Source organism: Lissotriton helveticus, chromosome 7, assembly GCF_964261635.1.
Source record: "Lissotriton helveticus chromosome 7, aLisHel1.1, whole genome shotgun sequence".
Classification (NCBI taxonomy): domain Eukaryota; kingdom Metazoa; phylum Chordata; class Amphibia; order Caudata; family Salamandridae; genus Lissotriton; species Lissotriton helveticus.
In genome coordinates, this window is record NC_136068.1 from 143,539,321 (window position 1) to 143,556,181 (window position 16,861).

Consider the following 16,861-nt stretch of genomic DNA (forward strand, 5'->3'; position numbering starts at 1 on the left):
ACACACTCAAGGACTGAACTCCAGGCCAATTGTTTGTATATCCAAAGATATGGTTGTTTTATTTTTAGAACCAACAGTTATAAAAATACACTTTTCACATTACGAGTACTTTCATGTAAATACTTTGCAGAGGAGCAATAAGTTTGTACACACAATAATCACAGGTTAGCTAATAAGCAATACAGTTCTGAAACACACTCTAGCATTGAGCTCAATGGGTTTTCATAGGAAAGTACAGTTGATTACTTTATGGTTACTTTGCTAGTTCCAGGACTAGATCTTGGATTCAGTCCTGGGGTCTAAGCTGAAACCAGATTAGCAAAAACGTTTTAGTTACAGTGATGATTTTTCCTGAATATAAAGCTGTTTTGAAGTTCACACTTAGAAACTTTTCGAGGTGATTCTCACAATGCTATTCAAATGGGAGGAAATTCAAGTTACAGGTAAAGTACGCGTTACTTTTGTAACCCAGCACCAGTCTCCTCGGGCCAGCACTGGGGGCTTAACTCAAAACAGGTAGGCAATTGCGTTTCAGTATTTCGTACAATTTTTAAAGAATATTTGCAGTTTTCAAAAGTAGACACTTAGTAGAAATTTCATTGAAAAGCAGACAATGGGTTCCTATGAAGAAAATACAGGTTACTAGTAAACCCGCTAGGGATTACTTTTGTGGTTCAGTACTGGGCTGAAAGGTACAGTACTGACTTCTCTCCTGATCACAGGTGAGTGTTTTCGAATTCAGACTTTGGCTGATTTTATAGGGATTTTTTCAGTTTTCAAAACTTCACACTTAGAAAATGTTCGAGTCAAAAATGGGTCAATGTTATCCAATGGCAGGTAAGTGAATTACCGGTTTCCAGGTGAGTACTTGGTTGGTGAAGTTGGGGTTCTGGGCATAGACTATGGGGTCCCCCGAGGGTCAGGTGAGTACAGTTAGTTCAGTCCCAGCAGCGCAGGGGCGGCCGGGTGCAGAGGTAGGTAGGCCCAATGTTATCCAATGAGGGAAAGGGGGCCTTTCGGTTGGTGGCTGCTGGCCAGCAGGCCAAGCGGCTCTGGGAGCTGGCTCCTGGTCACTTGCTCAGGGCAAGAGGGGAAGTAGAATAGGGCAAAGAGGTCACAGCCAGCGGCACTCGGCGGCTGGGTGCAGGGTGCTTTTGAGCCGTTAGGCGCTCAATGTTATCCAATGAGGATCTTGAAAAAGGAACAAAGGCTGCAGTCTTGGGGACGGTGACTCTCCAGGGGCGACCAGCACTTCGAGAGGTAAGTTGGGATGATGGAGCACAGGTAGGTACCCCAAAGGGTGGCACAGGGGGACGCGAGGCACCGGGTGCAGGGGTGTCTTTGGGGGTCGGAAAAGCTTACCCTCGACTGGTCGCGGTTGGGGTGGCCCCTGGTTCTGAGTCTGCAGGCGTCGGCTGGTTCGTCGAGGAGGGTCTTTGGGCACTGGACTTCGGGTCCCAGTCACCGGGGGGACGTCCTCGTGGTCTTGGTTCGGGTTGGCCCGGCCCGGGCTCGGCTGGTGCAGAGTGGGCTGGTCCAGAGCTTCCTGGTGGGCACCAGGTGGGTTGTTGCAGCAGAGCCTCTGCTGGTGGGAGCCCCAATCTTCGAGAGGGTCAAGGCAGGCAGGTCCTCTGGGTGTCCCAAGGTTGCTGTCCGCGGAGGTCGCCGGGTTTAGGCAGGAGCAGGTTCCAGGATCAACAGGCCGGTAGGGCTGGGGCCAAGTTTGTTGTTGTTGTCCTGTTGTTAGCAGCTGCACAGCAGGTCTTATTCTTCTTGATCTTCTTTCTTCTTTTTGATATCGGGATCTGAGGAAGGAAGGTTCAGGAAGTCCCTAAATTCTAAATTTAGGTGCGTTACAGGTAGGGCAAGGGCAGGGACCAATGGGTCCCTGTCCTGGGGTGAGTACACCCCCTAGCCTGCTCCTCTCCTGTGGGAGGGGGGCAGGAGCCTAGCTGGGATTGGGCAGGACTCCCCATCTACAAGATGGCCGGAGCCCGGGGTCGTGCTTCACCTCGCCTCCTCCACCTGAGGGGTGGAGTTGGCAAAGGTTGGCACACCCCCCTTCCTGACGTAGTTTTTCCCGCCAGAGTGGGGGTAGGACTGGTGGGGGGCTGGTTGCTGGGTACAGCAAATGGTCTGGAGAAGCTCTCAGAGGCGGTATGGTATGCCTTTGAAGCTTCCCCCTGTCCATCCTGGGGGAGGAGACATAGTGTGCTTTGTTGCAGACCCAGGAGAGCGGGGGGCTCTCCACCCAGGGGTCCAGCAACATGTCTGCTGTGTGGCAGCCACTCAGCCAAGACATGGATTGTAGGTTTGGGCTTTTGGAGGGCATCTCTAAGATGCCCTCTCGTGCATTTTACATTAAATCCCACACTGGCATCAGTGCAGGTTTAATGTACTGAGAAGTTTGGTACCAAACTCGTCAGTCTTCAGTGAAGCCATTATGGTGCTGTGGAGTTCGTGAATGACAACCTCCCAGCACCATATACTCTTAAATAGCAACACTGCACTTACAGTGCCCAGGAATGGCCCTGGGTACTGTAGGGGCACAGGGCTCATGCACCTGGGCCCTCACCTCTGGCATAGGGCACCCAGCTAGAGGGGTGACTGAAGTATGCCAGGGCAGTGGGTTCTGTGGGCATGGCACACAGGGATGTGTGCCATGTCGACTGTTGCTTTAGTTTTGTACTTAGGCACTCAGCCTGCAAAAGGCAGTGTGTGGGAGCTAGGGTATAGGGCCCCTGAGGGTGGCTGCAGCCCTCAAGGGTCTTCTCTGGTCACCATGCCCTGGGTACCTAGGGTACCATCTACTAGGGGCTGACAGGGGCCAGAGATGCCAATTGGGTATTTTGTTTCAGCATAGCTTTTCTTTGTAGGGAAGGAACACAGGCCCTGGGTACTTGATTGGCAGGGACCCAGGGCACACTCAGTCAAAGTACATCAGCAGTTCAGAAAAAAGTGGGGGCATACCAAGGCAAGAAAGATGGCACTTTCTCACACCTGTACCCTACCAAACCCTCTCCACCAGACGACAGTGTAGGCTACATTGAATTGCTGTGTAGGCCTGCTAATTACCATGGGGTGCAGCTCCACAAAGATTCCCTCCAAGAGGTTTTCCTTTTCAAGACCCTTACCACTACTCAAAAGTCATCACACACTTTACCAATGCTCAAAGGTATGATCAGACACATGGACGATACCTTTAGTGATCCTGTCAGGGTACGTACCATTACCCCTAGGCTCAGCACCATCTGACCCAGCATACATTAGGGGACAATTACCGTTGGACTCGCTAGCAGTGTCTAACGCACGCAAGAGGGCTAACTCCCAAGCCCCAGGAGATTCTCCACCCCCAGATAAGGAATCTAAACTTCTTGATGCTTCGTGGAAGATAATCACATCTCAGGCAGCAAACATCTGGTGCATATCCAACACACAAGCGTTGCTAGCTAGCTATGACCGTGCGCATTAGGACTAGATGGAACAATTGCTCCAGTATCTATCCCAAGAACATTAATCCAAAGCTGTAGACCTGATAAGGGAGGGACAACTAATTTCCAATAATCAAATCAGGTGCTCCCTCGATGCTGCAGACACAGCTAACAGAGCAGTCAATACCAGTGTCCTTTTAAGAAGGCACGCCTGGCTACGTATCTCTGGTTCAAACCTGAGGTTCAAACCTCTACATTAAACACACCTTTTGATAAGGAACACCTTTTTGGCCCAATGGTAGACTCTTCACTGGAAAAGATGAAGAAAGACACTGAAGTGGCCAAATCAATGGGGGCACTTCAGTCACCACAAGGCTGTGGTTCCTTTCTGCACTCTTTCTATCGAGCGGGGTCCAATATTTCTTCTTCAGAAAATACCTCCACCTACAAGGGTAATAAATAACCCTTTTGCTCTAAGAACTATTTCTGAGGGGGTTACAGAGGAAATAACGGTAAGGGAAGAGGTAGAGCTTCAAACACAAGCACCTCCCCCTCCAATACAAAACAGTGACTCACCTATCCTTCCCCCGGACCACCTAACGCCTGTCGGGGGAAGACTGTCAACTTTCTTAACAGCTTGGCAGTCAATATCGTTACGACATCAATGGTCGGGCGTGTACTCTTTTTACTTCCTAATACCAAAAAAGCACGGGTCCCTCAGACCAATCTTAGATCTCAGAGAACTCAATTTTTACATACAATCAGACCATTTTCAACATGGTTACACATCAACAGTTACTCCCTCTTGCAAAAGGGTGACTTTCTGTCTACGCTAGACTTAAAGGACGCCTACTTTCATATTCCAATCCACCCTGCTCAACGCAAATTTCTCAGGTTTCTGTTAGCGCACCAACATTACCAGTTCAAGTTACTCCCATTCGGAGTCACCACTGCCCCCAGTCTTCACAAAATGTATGGCGGTAGTAGCCGCTCATCTCAGGTGACAGAATGTAGAACAATGTCTTACATTCACCCCAGTACAATGATCTGGGCCTAAATCCATCGTTTTTTTGCACTCCACACCACCCTAGGTCAGACAATGGCTATATGCAAATCAGCCTTGACCCTGTGCCTCATGGGAACAGTCCAGCCCGAACTACTAAGCCATGTCTTTCCTAGACCGGAATCAAGCATCCAAGGACCGGTTTCTGGCTATCAGCCTTCTTCAGCCTGGATAGCTTGACTCCAGTGATGTGGAGAGCCTGGGACTCACATCTGAGCATACCCAGCCCACTCGGGGTGAAAATTGCAAAAACCACAGTTGATGGACAGAATGCAGAACAATGTCATACATTCACCCCAGTACAATGATCTGGGCCTAAATCCATCGTTTTTGTTGCACTCCACACCACCCTAGGTCAGACAATGGCTATATGCAAATCAGCCTTGACCCTGTGCCTCATGGGAACAGTCCAGCCCGAACTGCCAAGCCATGTCTTTCCTGGACCGGAATCAAGCATCCAAGGACCGGTTTCTGGCTATCAGTAGTCATCAGCCTGGATAGCTTGACTCCAGTGGTGTGGAGAGCATGGGACTCATGTCTGAGCATACCCATCCCACTCGGGGTGACAAATGCAAAAACAACAATTGATGGACAGAATGCAGAACAATGTCATACATTCACCCCAGTACAGAGATCTGGGCCTAAATCCATCCTCATGGGAACAGTCCAGCCCGAACTGCCAAGCCATTTTGTATTTTCCATTGTTGCTTTTGCATTTGTCACCCCGAGTGGGATGGGTATGCTCAGACGTGAGTCCCATGCTCTCCACACCACTGGAGTCAAGCTATCCAGGCTGATGACGGCTGATAGACAGAAACCGGTCCTTGGATGCTTGATTCCGGTCCAGGATAGACATGGCTTGGCAGTTCGGGCTGGACTGTTCCCATGAGGCACAGGGTCAAGGCTGATTTGCATATGGCCATGTCTGACCTGGGGTGGTGTGGAGTGCAAAAACACAATGGATTTAGGCCCAGATCTCTGTACTGGGGTGAATGTATGACATTGTTCTGCATTCTGTCCATCAATTGTTGTTTTTGAGCTTCAGGCATTACCTGTAGAGGAACCTTTTTTACAAATGCACCAAAATAAAGTGGTTTTTCAGACTACAGTCATTTCTGCTTTTCACATCAATCAATCTGTTGAGTTACCTGTGTTCTTCCCTCAACCAGATTCAGTAGCAGAATGTACCCTATACACATTAGATGTAAAGAGAGCATTGCTGTATTACATAGAAAGGACAAAACCTTTCCGTAACACAAATCAAGTTTTTGTTGCTTTTGCTCCACCACAAAAAGGCAATCCCATATCAAAATCAGGAATTGCAAGGTGGATAGTCAAGTGCATTCAAATCTGCTACACAAAAGCAAAACGAACATTGACCGTTCCCCCAAGAGCACACTCTATATGCAAACTGGGGGCTTCTATGGCATTCTTTGGAAATATGCCCATAGAAGACATTTGCAAAGCTGCAACATGGTCTACACCTCACACATTCACAAAACACAATTGTGTAGATGTGTTGGCAAGACAACAAGCTAGAGTAGGCCAGAGAGTTTTACTTACACTATTTCAGACCACCGCAACAGATACAGGTTAGCCACCGCTTTGGGAGCTAACTGTTGCATAGTCTATGCATAGCATATGATCTACAGCTTATATGCTTCAAACGGAAAATGCTACTTACCCAGTCTGAATCTCCATTATCACCCTCTGCGGGAAAATAATCTAACAATGGAGTCGATGCCCATGCGCACTATCACCGAAAGGAGGAGTCACCTACCTCGTGGCTGGAAAGACTTCTAAGAAAAACAAAGTGCAAACATCTGGACCCATCACTAGATAGTGATCTATGTATAGCATATGACTCTACAGCTCTATATGCCAAGAACAAATGCATACTGGGTAAGTAGCATTTTCCTTCCTAGACTTGGCAGTTAACCACATTTACAGATGGAAGTTGCATAGAAATATATTATAGTGCTTTAGCATGCTTAAGGATTTAATCAGTTTGCCTGTCTTCAGACCTTTGCTACCTGCACAGACAGATACAGTTCGTCTCCAGGATTGCCTAGAATACGGTAGACTAGCAAAGGTAAGATTTATTTTAATGATTGCTGCTCTCCACGTCTTTTTCCATGGAAGGTAATTACAGGTGCTCAGACTGCTATGGGTGGGTTCTGTGCTAGGTATTGCTGTGGCCAGTCTTAATTAACAGGTCTGTGTCAAAACAGATTTTCATCTCAGATAAGCATGGCTTTTGCATCCGAGTGATGGCCTATGGAGCTACATGGGTAGGTAAGTCCCACCGAGCCAGCACAGTGCAGTGGATCCCATTGCTGCACTATGGAGAGCCGAATGCCACAGGAGCACCATGGCAGCTGTGACTGAGGATAGCACTGTGGACGCAGTCACCCACTGGGCCCGAAGAGAGCACTTTGAAAGGGTTGGTCCCAGTGACAGAACAAGGAAGCAAGAGGGGCACTATTAGGCACCACGTCTCAGTCGGACACTATTTGGAGCCCTGTCCCTCTACTAAACAGAGATCCAGTTTTTGTTGACTTTATTCAACAGGAGCAGTTTTTAGATGTGTCACCCTCTGGGGATCTATTGGGAGTTTGTCCCAGTGGGAGACTACTGAGGACCAGGCTAATCTGGGCAAGAGGGGAGATTAGTCCAGACTGGGGAAGTATGTGTCCTGTAAACCCACTAGACCACAAATGAGAGCTGTCGTACTAGTCACTTTTGGGAACTGTGTCCCAATGGAGCACTGTTAGAAGCAGTGACACATGAGGGCACTGTAGTGAACAATGTTGCACTAAGCCCATTTTGGGAACTATGTGTCAGATGTATCAAAGGGTTTTACACCGTGTTGTGTCTATGGGAAAAATCTTTAGTACATATGGGCCAATGTCCTTTTGGAAATGCTGTGTGCCACCATATACTATGGTGCTCTGTGTCCTGTGAAACATAGCACAACAGAATAGTATGTTCGAGGCATGTGAGCTGCTGAATTCATATCTGTGCATAGATCGCCGCCTAGTGTTGAGTCCGGATGATTGCACATTGTTTTCCTGGAAGAGTCTTCGAAGTATCACGAGATAGGTGGCTCCTCCCCTGGACTACAGTGCGCATGGGCATCCTCTCCATCCTCGGATTGTTTTTTTCCGCCATTGGGTTCGGATGTACTTTCCTTTACTCGAAGTTCGGAATCTAAACTACACTTCTAAAGGCCAAAGGGCCTTCGGTATCGTCGGTATTGTTTCGAATCGGTGCCGACAGCTTCTTTACAAACTTTATTCTACTTGGGACGTCGAATCGGGCCGCGGGCCTTCTCGGCGCCACGTGACCAGTCGTCGATGTAACGGAGCTCATTTAAAAGATGCCCTCTTTGTAACTCAAAATACCCACATATCGATAAACACCCTGTATGTAACAAGTGTTTATCTCCTGAACATAATGAATCCGACTGCCTAGCCTGTGCCCCATTTCGTTCCAAAAAGACACTTCGGACTCGACGAGCCGCTAGGCTAATCATGCAGAAACCAGCGCCAAAGCCGGAAAACATCTTCGAAGATGAAGAAGATCTCGTCGAAGCTGAAGAATATGAACAACAGTCGGATCAAGATTCAGATCATGACTCCAACTACTATATCGACGACGAAGAAGACATCGTCGAGGTAGGGGACGACGAACAAGGGATCGGAGCCGTAGAGGACGACTCCAGTGATGAAACGGGGCCAACCGTGAGTACCACGCCCTATACCGATACCTCCATGGTTCCACAGGCTCAGGTCGAGGCATCGCCACAAGGCCTTAGCCAAGATCAAGAAACACATTCTATAGCCCCGCAATACAGCTCGGCTAAGAATATTACAAAAGAGCCATCGGGTCAACGTACTCCGAAATTGGTAATATTGAAACCAAAAGTTGTGGAACCAAAAACTAAACTAATCGACTACACGGTCTTCGGACCACACTACGTCGATCCATCGGAGTCGAGACCGAAGAAACTCATCAACAATACGGTCTTTGGGCCAAACTATGTCGAACCATCGGAGTCGAACACAAGGGTCGTCGAGCCGAAAACCAGCGCCCCTATATCTACTCCAAAACAAAAGGTCGTCGAACCGAAAAAATCGGTGTCGACAGCCGCAAACACAAAAAAGGAACTCGATCCGAAGAAGGTTGTCGAACTCAAGCAGAAAGTCGACAAACCAATGGCTCTGCAACAGAAAACAATCGAGCCGAAGAAAATCGACCCGAAGAAGGACATGGAGCCAAGACCAAAGAGCGTCGATCCGAAACCACAGGTTCCAAAATCGACACAAGGTCACAAATCCGCAATCGAACCGACAAGGACCGTCGAAGCGGGAAAAACTTCAGCTCCAAAGAAACAGGCACTACCTAAAGAAACTGTAGTACCACAGAGGGACCTCTGACCAATTAAGTTTGGCCTACCACCTTCCTCAAAAACAAAGGCGGTCGACCCAAAAAGCGGCATCAAACCGAAACAGACAAAACAAAAGAACTTGGCAAAAACACCCAGAACTGCTGAACAGGAGGTCTTATATCCAGACCCTGCATCAGAGGAACAATCAAAACTTTACATTGACCCTAATTCTGGGAAACTCACTCTCTACAAAAGAAAAATCAGACCAGAGACTGAGAAAGAGACTTACACTATACCACTCAAAAAGAAAAGGGACTGTTCTACTTCACCTATTCTATTTGAGCCTATTCAGCCAACTAGGCCTAACCCATACTCATATACACCCACACACACAGATGAAGAGGTGGCTGAGGAATATAATCAGGAATACAATTACCCACTAGACACTGACCAAGACAGTCAAACTCAACCATGGGTTGACCCAGTACATCCTGGTGACTCTCAACCCATTCCTGATACATCTGCATACCCTGCTAGGCCTTCTCCTACAGAGGACACAGCTGCTTTTAATTCACTAATCGAAAGGGCAGCCCTCCATCACAATGTGGACATGCATGCAGACCCTGTGGAGGAAGATTTCCTCTTTGACACTTTTGCCACATCAGAAAGAACTGTTAAGACACTACCTATGTTAAAAGGGGTACTTAAACATGCAGGAGACATATTTAAGGATACAACTAGGGCACGGGTCATTAACCCAAGTATAGAGAGGAAATACAGGCCAGCGCCACTAGACCCTACATATATTAAGGGACAACTGCCTTTGGATTCTTTAGTGGTATCCAATGCACGTAAACGTGCAAACTCTCAAACAACTGGAGAAACTCTACCTCCTGACAAAGAATCAAAGATCTTTGAGGCATCAGGGAAAAGGGTAGCCGCACAAGCAGCTAACATATGGAGAATATCTAACACGCAAGCCCTGTTAGCTAGGTACGACAGGGCACCCTATGACACCTTAGAGACACTTCTCCAGTATTTACCTGAACCTTACAAAGAACAGGCTGAACAACTAGTACAGGAGGGAAAGCTAATCACTAACGCCTCCATTAAATGTGCCTTAGATGTGGCAGACACAGCGGCCAGATCTATTAAAACCAGTGTTATGATCAGGAGACATGCGTGGCTACGCATTTCTGGTTTTAAAAATGAATTCCAGTCCACTTTATTAAACCAGCCAGTCAATCCTGACTACTTATTTGGTCCAGCGGTAGATACAATCCTGGACAAAATGAAAAAAGACACTGAGACAGCTAAATCTATGGGAGCCCTACAATCACAACAACATAGAGGCTCCTTTCGTCGCTCAAATTACAGAGGTGCTGCATGAGGTAACTCATCACAGCAGACCACAAACTACAAGGGAAATACACAAACCACCTACAATAAAAACAATAGAGGTGGATACCGCGGCAACAACAACAAAGGCAGAGGACGAGAGAATAATACCACCAGATCCTCTACCAACACAAAACAGTGACTTCTTAGCGCTACCCCTAGACCATATAACACCGGTCGGGGGACGTTTACAGCAGTTCCTTCCAGTCTGGCAAAACATCACTACAGACAAGTGAGTAAGGCAAATTATCCAAGATGGCTATTGCCTAGAGCTGACCTCCACACCACCCAACATACCACCAAAACACCGTCCTATGTCTGTAGAACACCTCAACTTATTGCAGCAAGAAGTCATCAGCATGCTGCAAAAAGGGGCCATAGAACTAGTACCATTAGAACATCAAGGTACAGGGGTATATTCACCATACTTCCTCATCCCCAAAAAGGACAGGTCTCTTAGACCAATATTGGACCTCAGGCCCCTAAATCAATACATCTTATCAGAACATTTTCATATGCTCACTCTACAACAAGTGTTACAACTGTTGCAGCAAGGAGACTTCCTCGCAACCTTGGACCTCAAAGACGCATATTTCCATATCCCGATACATCCTGCTCACAGGAAATATCTCAGGTTCACCCTCCTAAATCAACATTACCAATTCAAAGTCCTTCCATTTGATGTAACAACAGCTCCAAGGGTGTTCACAAAATGCCTAGCGACAGTGGCTGCACATTTAAGAAGACAACATATTCATGTCTATCCGTACCTGGACGACTGGCTGATACAAGCAAAGTCAGCCCAGCAGTGTGCCAGCCACATGTCAAAAACAATTCACCTCCTACACAGTCTCGGCTTCATGCTAAACTACCCAAAATTCACCTTCAACCGTTCCATGTACAGCAGTACCTGGGAGCAACAATAGATACTCTAACAGCGACAGCATACCCGAACACAGCAAGAATACGCAGTATGCAGTTGCTAATCCAAAAGTTCAAGCCCCAACACTCGCTCTCTGCCCGAGTGTTTATGCAACTCATAGGCATGATGGCTTCGTGAATCTTCATAGTCCCTCACGCGAGACTACACATGCGTCCGCTACAAGAGTGCTTAGCACAACAGTGGAACCAGGCTCAAGGACAATTAAAAGACCTAGTGTTGGTAACCAGTCGTGCACACAACTCTCTGCATTGGTGGAATCCACAAAACCTTTGCAAAGGCGACTGTTCCAAGAGCCTGTACCACAAATAGTGTTGACAACGGACGCATCCCTGATAGGATGGGGAGCCCATGTCCTTCAGTACACAGTGCAGGGACGATGGACAACACAACAAAAGAAAATGCACATCAACTTGTTAGAGATTATGGCAATTTTTCTGTCAATGAAAGCGTTCAAAGTACATTTATGCAACAAGACTGTGTTGATCCGGACGGACAACATGACAGCAATGTACTACATACAAAAACAGGGAGGAACACACTCTCCACAGCTATCACATCTAGCCCAAAGCATGTGGAAGTGGGCCATTCAGAGAAACATTTTTCTCATGGCGGAACACCTCCCAGGCAAGGACAACCAAATAGCGGATCTGCTCAGCAGACACAGCCAACAGATGCACGAGTGGGAGCTTCATCCCACAGTGCTCCAACCATACTTCCAGCTGTGGGGACAACCAGAGATAGACCTGTCCGCCACAAGAGAAAACGCAAAATGCCAGTACTTTGCCGCCAGGTTTCCACATCCGGAGTCGCAGGGCAATGCGATATGGATGAACTGGTCAGGCAAATTTGCGTACGCTTTTCCCCCAGCACCATTAATACCGCTAGTGGCACGCAAACTACGTCAGAATTCACTAACACTAATCCTGGTTGCTCCAACCTGGGCCAGGCAACCGTGGTACACGACTTTCCTAGAACTTTCCGTGGTACCTCCCCAAAAACTGCAGCTAACCCCCACTCTTCTCACTCAGAGCCATGGAGACATACTGCACCCAGATCCGCAACAACTGAACCTTGCAATCTGGCTCCTGAAGTCTTAGAGTTTGGGTACCTAAACTTGCCTCCTGACTGTATGAACATTATCAAAGAGGCAAGAAAACCTACTACCAGAGCTTGTTACGCTGCAAAGTGGAAGCGTTTTGTCATTTACTGCAATAACAATGACATTAACCCACTAGATGCTTCAACGCAAAATATCATTTGCTATCTTTTGCACCTACATCGTTGCAATCTATCTTACTCATCCATAAGGATACATTTAGCAGCCATTGCAGCTTATCTTCAAAACAGGCAGCATCTTTCGCTGTTTAGGGTACCTGCAATTAAAGCATTCATGGAGGGACACAAGCGAATTATTCCTCCAAAACACCCACCTTCACCTGTCTGGAATCTAAACATTGTTTTAACCAGACTAATGGGACCACATTTTGTACCGTTGCATTCATGTGAATTGCAATTTCTTACCTGGAAAGTGGCTTTCCTTGTAGCAATTACATCGCTTAGAAGAGTTAGCGAGCTGCAAGCCCTAACTATTCAAGAGCCATTCATCCAAGTACATGCAAATAGGGTAGTTCTTGAAACAAACACTAAATTTATGCCTAAGGTGGTATCCCATTTTCATATCAATCAGACAATAGAACTGCCAGTGTTCTTTCCAAATCCACAGTCAGTACCTGAAAGGGCTCTACACACACTAGATGTCAAAAGAGCACTTCTATACTACATTGATAGAACTAAGGATTTTAGAAAAACTAAACAGTTGTTTGTTGCCTTTTCACCACAACACAAAGGCAACCCCATTTCAAAGTCTGAGTTAGCCAGGTGGATTGTTAAGTGTATTCAAATATTATTTAAAAGCAAAACGCACTTTAACAGTTCCCCCAAGAGCGCATTCTACACGCAAACTAGGGGCATCCATGGCTTTCCTAGGGAACATTCATCTAGAGGAAATATGTAGAGCAGCCACTTGGTCTACCATACATACCTTCACAAAACACTATTGTGTAGATGTACATTCAAAACAGCAAGCTGCTGTAGGTCAGGCTGTTCTAAAAACTCTTTTTCAGACTGCTGCAGCTGGCACAGGTAGCCACCGCTAAGGGAGAGACTGCTATACATTCTATGTACAGATATGAATTCAGCAGCCCACATGCCTCGAATGGAATATGCTACTTACCAGTATGCATCTGTTCTTGGCATGTAGGGCTGCTGACATTCATATCGCCCACCCTCCTCCCCGGTGCCTGTCGCAGCTGTAGCATTCATTCTTACTTTCATGCATGGACATCTCTTACTGTACCATACTCCATCTCTGCCACAATGGCGAAAAACAATCTGAGGATGGAGAGGAAGCCCATGCGCACTGTAGTCCAGGGGAGGAGCCACCTATCTCGTGATACTTCGAAGACTCTTCCAGGACAACAATGTGCAATCATCCGGACCCAACACTAGGCGGCGATCTATGCACAGATATGAATGTCAGCAGCCCTACATGCCAAAAACAGATGCATACTGGTAAGTAGCATATTCCTTCCCACTAGATAACTCTAAACAGATGGTTTTTTTTATATTGGGTCTCTGTTGCAACTAGCTCTCTATGGCATTGTGTGTTGCTGTGTCCCCCTAGGGGCTGATGGCCCTTTGTACTTTGCATTAATTCTTTAAAAATATGAGGTCTGTTTTCTGCACACTGCTTTTTATACAATTTGACTACAACCAGCAAAATGTGTCCAAGGTGTGAAATGTGACAGTTAGTACCCCGAGGGTTACATATCTAAAGGCTATTAGCCATGTGATACCTTATCTACATTTATTGGGAATGGGTAAAAGAGAAGCAGATGGAGAAATTGGAGACGCCTGGGTAGTGTCATTTTCCAGTAGGCAATTAATAAAAAGTAAGTTTGATTTTTCAAGTATTGTTATAGAGAAAGAAAGAGCATTGGAGATGAGCTCCGTGTGTTTCTCAGCCCGTGTGTGATGAGGGAGAGGGCCTTTTTTCTTATCTGTTCCTTTTTAAAGCAGAGCCCATTATAGATGGAGTCTTTTACTGTGTTCTTTTGAGATTGGTAGCTCAGAATATCATGCTGTAAGCCTTATATTTACTGCAGACTGGCATAGGGGAAAGTTCAGTTTCCTGAGGTTAGAGATATTTGATCATATTCTGATGAATGATTATAAAACAGACCCATTCTTCTGGGACAGTTTACAGTGATTCAGGGTTGAAATAGGAAGAGCGCAAAGCAGAGCCTTGCTGCCATCTATGGCAGAAAGAACACAGGCTTTGATGGTGGAACGAGAATCTTGGATGAGGAATCGTTGGCCCTAGGCTGTTTAAGATTTCTTTTTCACAATGTTCTTAAAAGAAAGGATGGTGTCTATGTAGAAGCCAAGTGACTTGTAGTGAATGGGTGGGAGGGAAGCTAATGAGGGTCATGGGGCAGAGCAAACCCTTCATCTGGGGATGGCACATGCCAGTGTTGATTAGTGCAGTGCAGAGTCTGATTTGTTTGGCTTTACCATAAGGTTTGTGTAGGCTCTGATACATTCATTGTCATTATGTCATATAGGTGTGATGGTGTGTTCTATAGACAGACTGTCATAGGTGCAAGTGTTGAATAACGAGGGGTGTCTGAATAGATTAGGTGGGAAGGAGAGTATGTCTTATCAATTCAGGCAGTCCAAAAGGAATAAGCTGCCCCAATCATATACTGTGAGGCAGGCCTGGTGGTCTTTGGTATCCACAGTCGCTGACCAATATAGGAGAGGTAGGATGCAGGGATCGCCAGTATTCTTATCCCAACATTGATTACTGGTATTATCAGTGTTGCACTGGGTCAGAACTCATGCTGGTAACCTTGAAGTTGTTGGCTGCAGTCAGTGTATTATCAGGCTTGTGGGTAAAAGATAGCAGCTCGTTCAATGATTTATTATAAGAATGGAAGTTGGTTGATTCTTTTGTAATGATAGAGATTGTTGGGATTTTGGTAGGATTCATCAAAGAAAGGGGATGGTCATACTTGTGCTTCGTGATAATAGGAAGTCTTTAGATGAGAGGGGTTATGATGGCGATCTCCTGGCTTTTAGTTTTTAGAAAGATTATGCAGTTAACCAGAGTTCAGCAGTATGCGGCTTGAATTAATGCCCAAGAGGATATATGAGCCAGTATCTGAGGTTTGTATGAGTGAGATTTGAGTAGGTGGTGTTTTGTAGATGCAGTGATTATCTCTGTGGAATTTTGGGATGAGTGGAGGATTTTAGGACTTTACTTTCCTTCTTGGTTTCTTGCAATGCTCTAAGGGATATACCACTTTTGTGTTTGCTGTTATTTAACTTCCATGCTTTGCAGGCTGCCTAGCATGATGTGAGGTTTTGTGATGTCTGAGATGTGCACATTTACTTTGGATATATACATATATTCATAGCAGGTGTTGGCTGCAGATACACATACTATGCATACTCCTGCCATCTAGTTTTGGGCCTGGACTCTGCAAGTTGTTTTTCCTCAAGGAAGTTTTGTGATCAGCATCATGGTCATCTCTTCTCTTCCTCGAGGTATTGTGCATGTTCAACGGCTCCTTTGTTAGAAAGTTTTTTTCCGCAATTGGGCTCGACTCCTGAAGATTTAACGACTGCGATAAAGAAAAATCAACCGGAGATCCAGTGAACGACATCCATCGGGTCCGAGACGCCAGGAAGCAAGTACCCGGCAAACCACAAGCACACTCCTGCCAAGAATGCCCGTCTCCGGATGATAAAGACGAAGAAAGACCTTTTCCAACACTTTTTTTTTTTTGCAGGCCCAAGTATCCACACTCCGACACTCAAGAAGTGTGTAATATGTGCTTATCCCCAGAGCACAAAGGAGACGTGTGCGCAGCCTGGGCATTGTTTAAAAGCAAAGAAACGCTTCGGACCGAAGGGATCGTCATTTGGCACACACCATGAAGCTGGCAGCCAAGGCGGAATTCCAGCATGATAGCGAGAAAGAATTCTAGGCTGGTGTACTAACAGGAGGAGGAAGGTCATCACCAGCCGCCACTGTGTTGCCTCGTATTAGTCCTCCGGTGCCAGGATCGAGGACCAAGATGACGCCACGTACCGTGAGTACTGTGGACCCACCACATGCCAAGAAAATTTGCACACACCTTTCCCACTACGGCACGGTGCGGCACAGCCCTCGCACTCGGGCCAACACTGCAAGCATGCCTCCCGAGCTGAGAAGGCACTAGACCATTCTCTTTTTTTTTTAAACATTTTTATTGCAGATACACAAGGAGCCATTGCGCGGTCTTTCTGTGGACCTCAGTATACATCAGCTGTTGTCGCATTACACCCTAGAATATACACAGCCGTTTAGCCCACACCCCTTCAGGTCGGGCGGCGATCGTTTCCGGTGTAATATGTTCATCCACAAGTACCAATTACAATGAGACTCTGGCCATCCCAGTTTCTGCGTTTTTGTTTTGGTTATTTAACATACCTCCCTCCTCCCCCCTCCCTCCCTCTAGGTGTTCGAACATGAAAAACTCAAATTAGGATTCTACGGTACACAAGTATATTGCAAGACAGCTTCAATGGCT

At 46.5% G+C, this 16,861-nt stretch overlaps 1 protein-coding gene across 12 annotated transcripts in view; it reads left to right on the plus strand.

Annotated features, from left to right (window-relative positions):
- The window catches only part of DNMT3B (DNA methyltransferase 3 beta), a 791,643-nt gene that overhangs the window by 742,973 nt on the left and 31,809 nt on the right, over positions 1-16,861 (plus strand). For 9 of the 12 annotated variants that reach the window (XM_078651794.1, XM_078651798.1, XM_078651793.1 and 6 more), the window contains one exon: positions 6,517-6,586. The exons of the other annotated variants lie outside the window; for them this stretch is intronic. In XM_078651794.1, coding sequence (XP_078507920.1) covers positions 6,517-6,586 — 70 coding nt within the window. The remainder of the gene's footprint in view (positions 1-6,516; positions 6,587-16,861) is intronic. 12 annotated transcript variants of the gene reach the window in all.